We start from the raw sequence: 12,158 nt of genomic DNA, 5'->3' as shown, positions 1-12,158 counted from the left end.
ACCCATGTGAACCTCCACCTCATGAGCAGCAACGTGGGCTCGTGGGCAAAAACCAATGGCAGCCTGGGGGCATTGAGGAGAGTGTGGGCAGCAGGGCCAGGGAGGTTGTGCTGCCCCTCTGCTCTGCCAGAGCTGCTGAGGCCTCATCTGGAGTCCTGTGTCCAGTTCTGGGCTCCCCAGCTCCAGAGGGACAGGGAAGTGCTGGAGAGAGGCCAGTGCAGGGACACCAAGATGCTGAGGGGACTGGAGCATCTTCCTGCTGAGGAAAGGCTGTGGGACCTGGGGCTGTTCAGCCTGGAGAAGAGGAGAATGAGGGGGCATTTCATTAATAGTTACAAATATCTCACTGGTGGGTGTCAGGAGGTTGGGGCAGCACTTTTTTTTCTGTTGTATCCAGTGTCAGGACAAGGGGTGATGGGATGAAGCTGGAACACAAAAAGTTCCACTTAAACACAAGGAAAGAAAGTGTTTCAGTGCTGAGGGGAGGGAGCCCTGGCACAGGCTGCCCAGGGAGGGTGTGGAGGCTCCTTCTTGGGAGGTTTCCAACCCCACCTGGACACATCCCTGTGTGACCTGATCTAGGTGGGACCTGCTTTAGCAGTGGGCTGGACTGGATGATCTCCAAAGGTCCCTTCCAACCCCCAACCATTCTGTGATTCTCTCCCTGCCCATAGCCACCCTCCTAAATTAGGTGGAAAGTCCCACAAAAAGCCCTTGGACTAAGCTAAAAAAACCTCACCATTAGAGCTAGACATGCTTGGGAAACAATGAAACAAGAGGGAGCACAACACTGACAGCTGAAGGCATCTGGACATTACTTCAAAGGTTAAACTATAGAAACATTAGAGAGAACTTTACCTGTTCCTCTGTGCAGTTGTTGTGCATTGAGATACACTGGTCAGTGCACCATTGACAGTTGTTTGTATTTGCTGTACAGCTATAGCAGTCTGTAATCTGATCACATTTCTCATTGTCTACAACTATTAAAGAAAAAAACCTGCATGACCAAAAACAGGCATTTCCTGACAGAGCTCTAAGAACTTGATTACATACAGCAAAAGATATAACCTGTAGGTTTTTCCATAATCCACTACTTAGGAAATCAGACACTTCCATGTGATTGAACTGATAGAAAATTGCATTCATTTGTAGCACTCATCATTTTTAGGGCTGTAAAACACACCACCAGAAAATGCATCGACACATGGAGCTCAGGAACTTCAGCCAATGCTGCCAGAGGACACTTCACAAGGACAGTGAGCATCTCCCACCCCAGCCCCACTCTGCTGCCAAGCCTGGCCTCCAACTCCACGAAGCATTTCCATGCAAAGCTTGAACTTTCCCCTTTGTCTTTCCAACTGCTCAGTGCCTGTGTTTTGTGAAAATTTATGGTAGATGGAGAGCCCATCAAAGCAATGTCCCTTTGCATTCATTTCTTTTAACTAATTAAAGGCTGCCATCTATTACAGAATCGTGTCATTCAGTTCAGAGCAATGAATGCAGCAGGACAAAGCACTGAGAAGTTATTTAGAAGTTATGGTAAGGGAGAACACAAGAATCAAGACCTTCAAACACTCTTTTTGTGTGCTCCTTTTCATGTAGTACTTTAGAAGGAAAATTTAACTTCTTACAGCACTCTTCCTGGTGTCTCTCTTGAAGAGCACAAGATAAAGCTGCAGGACTCAGATTGCCCACCCTTGCCCCGTGGTGCTCATCCCCAAACTGTTGTCTCTGACAAGGGCAGTTCTTGGAACAAACATCTACTGAGCAATGGTCCTGGCCTGATTCCTGACTGATGATGTCTTGCTGGGATAGGAAAGTAAGTATAAGCAGTAGAGTAGGGAAAACAAAGCCTTAATGAGTAAGGAGCTTCAGGGGGACTGAGAGATGGAAACACTTTCATGTCTTGGGCAGAGAAGTGTCCCAGAGCACGTGGGGAAGCAGAACTACAGCCCTCCCTCTTAAACTTGACCTGATAATGACATACAACTAATGCAAGACAGAATCTGGAAGACATAAGGACCCTACACAGCCTCTGGAAAGGGCAATGGGAAGAATATGACACATACCTGGCTTGGGAGGACAGTCTTCAAAGACCTTTTGCTGCTGCTTTACTGTCGCCATTTCCCAGGGGACGCAGCGAGCGGGGCCGTCATCCCACACGCATCTGACGCCAGGACCTGCTCTCAAGCAGCCTGTTTTGTTGGCAAAAGCTTCACATCTCTCAGGTGTGTACTTCAGTATGTCACTCAGGAGGAGGCTGTTGAAGCCTCCAAATACATACATGGTGCTAGACAAAATGGAAGAGATATTTGTGCCTGTGTTTATAAATCGCGTGCTGCCGCAGGTAGATGGGATTCAGAGTGCTGCAAGGGAACTTGATCCAAGGATTTAGGCTAAAAAGATGCTGAGGGGACTGGAGTATCTGTGTGAGGAGGAAAGGCTGTGGGACCTGTGGCTGGTCAGCCTGGAGAAGGCTGAGGGGGAACCTTATCAACTGTGTCAGTACGTGAAAGGCGGGTGTCAGGAGGATGGGGTGACACTGTTTTCTGTAGTGCCCTGTGCAGGACAAGGGGTGATGGGCACAAGCTGGAACACAAGAAGCTGCACTGGCACAAGGAGGAGAAACTCCTTTGGTGCTCAGGTGAGGGAGCCCTGGCCCAGGCTGCCCAGGGAGGGTGTGGAGGCTCCTTCTCAGGAGGTTTCCAACCCCAGCTGGACATGTTCCTGTGCCCCCTGAGCCAGGGGAAGCTGCTTTAGCAGGGGCTGGGGCTGGAGCAGCTCTGCAGGGCCCTTCCAACCCCCATCATTCTGGGATTCTAAGGTATGAGTAAACTGGTTTATTATATTATAAAGCCAAATAAATAGTTCTTGGTTAAGGAAGGCAATAAAGACAAGGTCATTCAAGTTCTACTGTTTCAACAAGGGTGTTGAGACAGAGTGAAACCACTCCAAGGTCACAGACTGACCTTCCTCTTTAGCCAAAACTCTGGCTGACACCAGATCTATGTCACTATACATAAAGTACTGCAGAAATGCAAGATCCTCCTGTAAAAAACGGGCAAAAAAAGGAAGGAAAGCTAGAGATGAGGGATATGGTATCAAACCAGCACACCAGAGCTCAGAAACCGTGTCAAAACAATTCCACATTGGCACGTCTCGCTACACCGCTGTGACAAAACCACAGTTATCTTCATGGCTGTTACCAACTGAGCAAAGAGGCATTGTGTCAACTCAAAAAAAACCCACAAGACTAAAAAACAACCCAAAATGAAATAATGTTTGGGAGTAGGGAAGTGAGGGGGGGGTTTAAGCCTCCTTTAGTATCGCAGCTGCTTCAGGCAAAACATCCAATTTCATTAGTTACACAGAAATACCACCCAGGAAAGCCCACACAGTCGGGTTTGTAAATGCACACTTAAAAAGACACTGAAGAAGGGTCAGTGGAACTGGAAACAGAGGTTTGTGTTGAAATAATGAGTATTTTAAATATGATTTTCTTTCTGTCTTAGGAAAGAACTAAAGCGCTGGCTTCGTGGGCTGTTACAGGAGCAAATGCACAGCTGGCATTCACAATCCACTGAAACAAACAGGGAGTGAGTGAGGCTTTAAGGAAGGAAATAACTATGTAGATGCACACCTTCCTTTTCAAAGCAGTGACAGTTATCTGTCTGGCTTCAGCTGAGCTCTAAATAATGTGACTGATTTACAGAAAGGATCCTCAAAGGATAAAGGAACCAGAACAAAACAAGCCTAAGAAATAGCACTTCTCAAACTTGGTTCTGCAGACTCACACACGATATCAGATGTTTACCTCAAAGCACTGGTGTTATTACAGGGATACAATGCTTCCCAGAGGAAATCTCACCTATGCTTTCACCTAAATACTGGTGGGACTGCTAAAAGACCCACCACACAGGGTAAGGGAAATCAACTGCAATGTGGGTAAGTTCAGAAACAGTGAGGGAAAGTGTGATTTGGAGGTCAAAGTTGGCCTGTGCAGCTGAATAAGGAACAGAAATATGTGAGACAGCTTACTCCAGTGAAAAGGGGCTGAAGGTGAAGACACCATAACAGAGAACATCAAAGAGGTTTGCAATAGACCTTCAACCTTCTGGTCTCAAGTGTTATTGATCTACACATACCAACACACTGATACACAAAGGGTGTACAAGTTCATTGAGGCATGAGTAATTGCAGCAGCTCTCAGCTGTTTGTAACCTTACCTGTTGTAGAGCACAGCAGAATGTCCAAACCTGTTCACATCGTGGTGGAGACCCGGGCGAGGAAGAACAGACCATCGGTCACAGGCTGGGGTTAAAGAAAGCTCCATCAGTGACTCAACTTACACAGAGCATTTTCTTCCTGACAGATCCCAAAGTACTCCAAGAACTACATAGAGATCACTCCACCCACCACCAAAATGCACATGTTGAGGTGGAACAGGCTGCCCAGGGAGGGTGTGGAGGCTCTTTCCTTGGAGGTCTTCAAGACCCCCCTGGACACGTTCCTGTGTGACCTGATCTAGGTGACCCTGCTTCTGCAGGGGGGTTGGACTGGATGATCTCTAAAGGTCCCTTCCAACCCCACCATTCTGTGATTCTATGAAACAGAACAGCTGAAAGAAGTGGTTTATTATCTTCTTTTGCAAGATTTAAGACTTAAGCCTTCATCCCAGCTGCCAGGCATGACAAAAGGGAAAGGAGGGATGTAATGGCTCTGCTCCAGCATCTAAGCAGCACATGAAAAAGGACACTTTCCCTGCTGAAGGGGTCAGTAGTTATTTGGCAACCACATATAATTAAAGCTGCTTTTCCTCCTTCACTAGTGGAGTTTTTCACTGCATAACAAGTTCAGGTTTTATCTGTTTCCATGTGAATTATTTGCAGTTTTCCCCCAAACAAGTATCACTGAGAACAAAAACTTCTCTTTTTGTGCTTTAACTTCCATTGCAATGATGTTCCTAGAGGGTAGATAACCATGTTTTTAAAACCATTTTTCACTCATCACAGCTTAAAGATTTTCCCCTGTTTTCCTCTGTTACCATAACGTTGTATTATTCCATCTTTTTTCTATTAGCATAACATTTGTAAGTTCTGCTTCATTTTTTACTCTGTTTCTCAGGTAATTTCTTCCTTTAGGCAGCACTGAAAAAAACAAACCAACCAACCTAAGAAACATACAAACCACTGAGCAATCAAAGGAACAAAAGCAGGAGAAGTCACTCCAATTCCTATCACTTCAACTTTGCAAAGTGAATGGGATCACCTTGGGGGGTAAAGTCCCAGAGGCAGTTTGTATGCAATTTAAGCAATTAAGACAGAAAAGTCGACCTGCTGGAAAGAATCTACATGGTCCTCAAATACTCAAAGATTCTTTAATACAAGATAAAACTGTTGGGCCATGGACTGAACACCCCTGAAAAAAAACAGAGAGGTCACAAACTACAGAGTGTGTAGATAAACAGAGGGCTAAGGAAAACCACCATCATTTTTTACCACATTTAACTGGAGAACTGTTAGGCAAAACAAAACAACTGATCCTAAGCTCTGCTCCAGTAGAAACTTGTCTTCAAAGAATCCTGATGAATAAAAGACACATGACCCAGTTGGGTGGATTTAATACTTTGATAAATTGAGGGTGAGGGGTTGAAGTTTATTTTTAACTGTAATTTTCTCTGTTTTCCCAAGACTTTAACCTAGCCCAGCATCACTCCTAAGACAAGCATGCATGCTTCCAATTTTTAACAGCAAAATTGGACAGCAATTTGCAATTTTTAGCCATCAAGTTGAGTTATGTGAAGCCAAGAAACATATTTCTCTAGATGAATCGAGGGCCTGGAATGTTTTGCTTTCTAAGCTGCTTTCCCATCTTCAACTGAAGATCAAGTATTGGGGAAAAAAAAATGGATCATTCTGAAACTACAAAGAGTCTTTTCCTTGCTGACTAATGAGTTAAGCCAAGTTTAAAACTTGTAACATACAGGATTCATTAAATATTCTGTTCCAATGGAACATATATCCTATGGAAACATCCAGCCTCCTTCTAGCTTTGCCATCAGAACTGAATTTTTGATGGGGTAAACAATAGAGTTTTCATTTCTCTCCTGTGGGGTGAAAAGATAATCATAAGTGAGAAAGATTTATGTGAGTGTTTCATGCTGAGGTTCTAAAAACCCCCATAAAGTTAAAGAATGGTCACTTAACCCAAAGTAACTACATTTTGAGACTATCTGTTAAGCTTCTCTGCTTGTTTGATTTCAGACATCTCTCATACAGAAGGGAAGTGACTCTTCAGAAAGTACAATCCTTGCTTGCCACAGAATCTCAAGGGCTGGAAGGGACCTCAAAAGCTCATCTAGTCCAACCCCCCTGCCACAGCAGGACCACCTAGAGTAGGGCACAGAGGAACTCATCCAGCTGGGTTGTCTGTTCACTCCTGGAAAGGAACCCAGGAGTGCTGCAGTTCTCACTTGGCTTTGTTGACAAGAGAAGGTAAAGGATTAAACTGATTAAGCAAGATTTCCTACTACTGAGAAGGAAGCTCTCCTACAGTGGCCTTGGAAGACCAGTTTTGGGGAAAGGAAGTGCTAACTAGTCACTGCAGCATGCAGAACATAGGAAAAACACTGAGAGATTGCTCAACCCAAGTGCTCACCCAACCTGAACATCAGCACAATCCAAAAGCTTGTCCTGAGAAGTCACAAGAAATGCACGTGCACACAGCCAGCTGGATTGCTATCCTGAAACCTTCCACAACTGGGCATTACCTGTACAATTTGGATTGAATATACCTCAAGAGGAGTGTAAAAGTTTAAGCAGCATTATGCATTCTTACATCTGCCTAATGTGCTTAAACCCCCAGAGAACGTCAGCACACATCTCAGTGACATCTGTTTGTATCCCACGCATAAAGAGAAGGAGATAATACGTCTCACAACACTCAGTGCATGTGGTCTCATTACTTAGAAGTTTGAGGAGAGAAAGCCAGAACACTTGGAGGAGGTAAATAAAATGAGTTCCTGCAGAAATAAGCTTTAATGGCAAAGGTTAAAGAGAAGAATCTGGTTTTGAAGCCTTTATTTTAGACTGTGTTACAGTTTTGGTTTCCTCCAGTATCCCAACCATCACTACGATCACCAAGCTATTACTTTCATCAACAAGATGCTAAAAATGAGCAAATTACCTAGGTAACACACTAGAAAACTAGGCAGTAAGACAGTCAATCACTAAGCTACTCTTCTAAAGGCACTCAGTTCGACTGACCTCGCTGCTTGGTCTTCTCCTGGGTAGCCTGAGCCTTGGGAGCATCAAATGATGGATAACAAACATGTAAGCATGTTAATATTAAGATGTGATAGCCAGAGACATCTCCAGTGGCTCAGCCACAAAGGTCCTTGATATCAACAATCACAGAATCTTAAGGGTTGGAAGAGACCTCTAGAGATGATCTAGTCCAACTCCCCTGCCAGAGCAGGACCACACAGAGTAGGTCACACAGGAACTTGTCCAGGTGGGGTTTGGAATGTCTCCAGAGAAGGAGACTCCATCAACCCATCATAACCAGCTGGACAGATGGTGGTAGTGCAGTGGATGTGGTTTATCTGGATTTCAGTTAAGTATTTGACACCATCTCCCACAGCATCCTCACACCCAAACTGAGTCAGTGAGGGCTGGATGGTCAGGTAGTGAGGTGGATTGGGAACTGGTTGAAGGGAAGAAGGCAGAGTGGTGGGGCAGGGTCTAGTTGGAGGTCTGTATCTAGTGGAGTACTTCAGGGGTCAGTGCTGGGACTGGTACTGTTCAATCCATTCATTAATGACCTTGCTGAGGGAACAGAGGCACTGTCAGCAGGTTTGCTGATGATACTGAACAGGGAGCAGTGGCTGGCACCCCAGAAGGCTGTGCTGCCATTCAACCAGAGCTGGACAGGCTGGAGGGTTGGGCAGAGAGAAATCAGGTTATATTCAACAAGGGCAAGTGTAGAGTCTTGCATCTGGTTAAGAGTAACCCCATGTACCAGCAAAAGCTGGGGAATGAACTCTCAGAGTAGGACAGGGGACAGGGACCTGGAGGTCCTGACAGACAGCAGGATGAGCATGAGCCAGCAATGCTTCCTCATAGTATATGCGATACTGCCCTGGAGACATGAACATCATCAGCGTAGGTACTGCAGAGATCATTCAAAAAGAACCACCAAATAGGTGTTTCTGTTGTGGCTGTAATAATCAGCCAGCACTCTGCTGTATTCCTGCCAGTGCTGGTCCAGTGGGACAAGGCAAATGGTGCACAAGGTGTCCTGCCATCAAAAGAACAGAAAAGGTCTTTTCCCAGGCTCAGAGTCTCTCCCCTAAGGATTAAGGGTACCCAAGAATGCCTCTCACCCCTGTCAAGTGAAGTGCACTCAGTGCAAGCTCAAACTCTCAGTGTAAAATTGGTATGGACTGGGTAGGTTGATCACAACATTCATTTCATGTAACAGGAACCTGCCTGTTAACTAAACTCTGAAAAGGAACATAATTATTGGCACATTGTGTCAAATTCAACGTCGTTTGTGTTTTACACTTAATGGTTCAGTGGGCCAGGGAAGACAGCAAAATGTAGCATGAGAAATCTATCACTAGCAAAGCTTAAAAAATACTCTGTGCCTGCTGAAATGCTTCACTTCTTCAATAAAAGTCTCAAAATGAAGCTAGCTAGGAGCACACAATAAATTGCAGGGGCATGTAACTTGAAATCACAGGAAGCAGAAGGGAATGATCCCTCTAACAGTCAAATGGCACAAGGGTGTCAAATGCTGCTGCTGCTGATAGTGATCCATTTGCTGGCATATTCCTTTCACCAACTGGGAGTGACATCCCAGTGGACAATCCCTCCAAGAAATCAGGTTTACATGCTTATTTCAGGGAATCAATCACGAGAGCCTAACATGTTAGCAACTATGTGAGGAGAAAGTAGAATGTGATACAAGCAGAACACTGTTTTTCTCCAGTATGAATTATCTACACATGCATGCACCTTCTTTTATACAATTTCATCTTCTTTTCTTCTTAAATTCAGTCTCTGGACTCCATATTCACAAAGAAATGCTGCCCTCTCCTGGCTATTCCAACTGAGCAAAACTCAGCCCTTCCAAATAAAATCTGCTCGTTTAGCTTTATAGTTAAATAGTGCTTATGGGGATTCTTTATGCTTAATAAAGCCCACACATAAACAAACTGACATTCCAAAAGGCACAGTCAAAGCAGTCAGCCAGCCTGCAGTTAAGACAAGAGTGTGCACTGTCCAAGTTGAGCTTTAGCAGGGTCCAGTGCTTGTAACTGTCCGTGTTTCTGATAAATCACAGCCGAAAACACACTCAAAACATCACAACGGCTTTATGGCTGAGATGGTACAACACCACACTTCCTGTTTAAGACATCATTTTTAATGCCCAGGGTTGTGCATAACCCATGGACCAATTAACTGCTGCAGGATTTGCCTAGAAATCCCTGCAGCAGCTCATTTGCTTGGTAATGCAGAGCGAGCTAAACGAGCCTCTCCCGATTACACATTCTCCTGCAGCATGCTCAGCAGCATTTGCTATAATACACCCAGCATGGGAATTAGTCATTCTGAAGACAGCTCTTTTGGAATACCCAAGAACTTGATGATGATGATGGTGATTTCTCTTACCAATATCATAGGCCATGAAGTCGGAAGAGAAGCACTTGGCGCCGTGGCTCATGGAGGTGTCATTGTGAGTGTTTCCTCCAAACACCAGCATGGTTCCACTCACTATCACAGCTGTGTGCAAGTAGCGAAAGAACTTGCTGTCTTTCAGGATAGTCCTTTGACAGATCAAAAAGAGGTGGATTAATGCTACTGATTACTAACCTGGCAAAGACAAAACAAGCCACAACCACGAGCTGAAAGAGGAGTGGGTGGGATAGGATTGAACTGCTCTTCTTAATGAGGTGTTGAACAAGTTACTTTGTACACTCTTCAATTCCTCCTGTAATTCTCTTCTCTCATCTTCCCATCTGCTTGCCAATTTTTAAGAGAAATATATCTATGAAAGCCTCTTTCCAACACTGATCTTCAAATCATTAATTCCTCCTGAGGGGTTATGAAGTTTTCACACTAACTGGGCTTTTGAGCACAGTCAGCTAAACCTGCTGTACAGCCACTGCCTGGGAGGACTCCAGTGTTTTGTAGTGAGTCTACTTTTAGAGTCAACTAATGAATTCTTCCAAAATGGGCATCATCTGTTGCTCAAAACTAAACGAAAAGTGGTTTTGCTGACATCTATGCAGCTGCCAATAACGGAGCCCTGCAGAACCCAACACCTCATCCATGACTGAATCATAGGAAGCATTCATCTAACTTGCCACTGACCTCATCCTTCATCAGCATGATGAATGGCACTGAACACAAAATGTCACCCTCTGTAGAATTTCCCTGCTATTTGGAGAGGATGGGATTGCAGGAAGGTCCTGAATGTGCAGGCAGCGAGCTCACTGCAGGCTCTCACGAGTTCTGCAGCATAGCAGCATCCCAAACCTTGTCTGCACTGAAGCTTTCACACAACAAAATATTCAGCAAATGGCCATCAACAACCTAGATATGGGACCTGTTATTAATGCACAGGCAGTGGGCAGCAGCAGGCAGGGGCTTTTTCAGCATCACTCTGTCCTTGCCAGGGCTACAGCATTAAGACTGGGAAACTGCCAGTCGAAATCACCAAGGGACCATGGGGAGAAAGATGCTTTCCAAATCAAGGCTACTTCGTTATCTCTCCACGAAATTACAAGAGGAGAGGAAGCATAAACTGCTGAAGAACAGGGGAAAAAAAAGGAGTTAATGGCACCAAAAAACATCTAGATAAAGATGAGCAGACACTCCTCCACAGCTCGCTGCAAGGAGACTGCTCGCCTGCTCTGACAGTCCCCTCGAGACTGACAAGAGGAATGTGATGGGAGGAAGTTGGTGCTGGAGCAGTTTGGAAGAACACTGTCACACTTGTGACATTTTCTGCCTATTCAGCCAGATTTGCCCACTCCACGGATGAAGTGAAGCATCAAATGAACCAAGAAAGGAAATGTGGTTATCAGTGCATTTACCACAAAGCAGGAAGGAAGAGGGTTGCAAATTAGTCAGAAGTTACTTTACTCATCAGTCCACACTCACAAACAGTTGTTGCAGAAATATCAGCTGCTTTAAACTCTCACAAAGAGATTATGGTGACTCGAATACACACGTGTTGATTGAAAAGACAATCTCCTTTCTGTAAGGAGCCTTTAAAAAACAACTTTAGGACAAGATCTAAAACCGAGGGAAATGTGTCACCCACAGCTCAAAGTTGGTTCAGCTCTTGGATAAAATTCACCTGTGGCCAGAAACAAATCCCAGATTTCTGCTTAAGAAATGAAGGTTTTGAGTAGCTACAGAGCTAGAAGAAAATGGGGTTATAACAGGAATTCTTCTGCAGTCTTAACTGCAGACTGAATTATCACTCACTTGGCTGAAGCAGCTGCACTCACACACCGTCTGCACTGCTGCCAAGAAAATCCCATCAAATCTTTTCCTTTCCAGCTTTAATACAACAATAGATTAAAATGGATTTCTTTGCTCGTTCCCAGCCTTGATTCTATGTGATTATGTGATTCCCTATTCATAAAGGGACATAAAAATCAGAGGTACAAGAGTACCCTGTCTATCCTAAGCACAGCTTGCCATTGTACAATGAGTTGGGGTAGAGGAAGGAGAACCACTTACCACATCCGGGAATCGACTTCATATTTGTACAAGTCATCTGCTAGCCTGTATTTGTTGGCACTGAATGCTTTGTAACCTCCATGGATATAAATGGATCTTGTATTTGGATCATAGACACTGCTGTGACCGTACCCTCCTTGCACCAAAGCTCCGCTCGTCTGTAAAACGTTCCACGTGTTTGCAGCTGAGGAGGGAGAAATGGGAGTGACAGAACACGGTGAATTTCCTTCCAGTAATAACTTATCAACAACTTTCAGAGTGAAACCAACTGGGTTTCCCTTGACACAGATCTAGACTCTGTCTCCATCACTTCATAGCCGAAAAGATTCCCCTTCAAGGAGGCTGTTGTCAAGATGCATTGTCGAGTGGTTTTAATTAGACCAGGAATCTCTCTCCTGCTGT

At 44.7% G+C, this 12,158-nt stretch overlaps 1 protein-coding gene across 4 annotated transcripts in view; it reads right to left on the bottom strand.

The window, feature by feature from the left end:
* The window catches only part of ATRN (attractin), a 192,817-nt gene that overhangs the window by 108,240 nt on the left and 72,419 nt on the right, over positions 1-12,158 (bottom strand). For all 4 annotated transcript variants that reach the window (XM_061992449.1, XM_061992453.1, XM_061992452.1 and 1 more), the window contains 5 exons: positions 11,757-11,940; positions 9,675-9,829; positions 4,227-4,311; positions 2,070-2,290; positions 859-980 (listed from right to left, as the gene is read on the bottom strand). In XM_061992449.1, coding sequence (XP_061848433.1) covers positions 859-980; positions 2,070-2,290; positions 4,227-4,311; positions 9,675-9,829; positions 11,757-11,940 — 767 coding nt within the window. The remainder of the gene's footprint in view (positions 1-858; positions 981-2,069; positions 2,291-4,226; positions 4,312-9,674; positions 9,830-11,756; positions 11,941-12,158) is intronic.

This window comes from Colius striatus, chromosome 3, assembly GCF_028858725.1.
Source record: "Colius striatus isolate bColStr4 chromosome 3, bColStr4.1.hap1, whole genome shotgun sequence".
In the NCBI taxonomy this organism is placed as follows: Eukaryota; Metazoa; Chordata; class Aves; order Coliiformes; family Coliidae; genus Colius; species Colius striatus.
The sequence above is the reverse complement of the archived record's forward strand: the minus strand, read 5'-3'. Positions and strand labels throughout refer to the sequence as shown.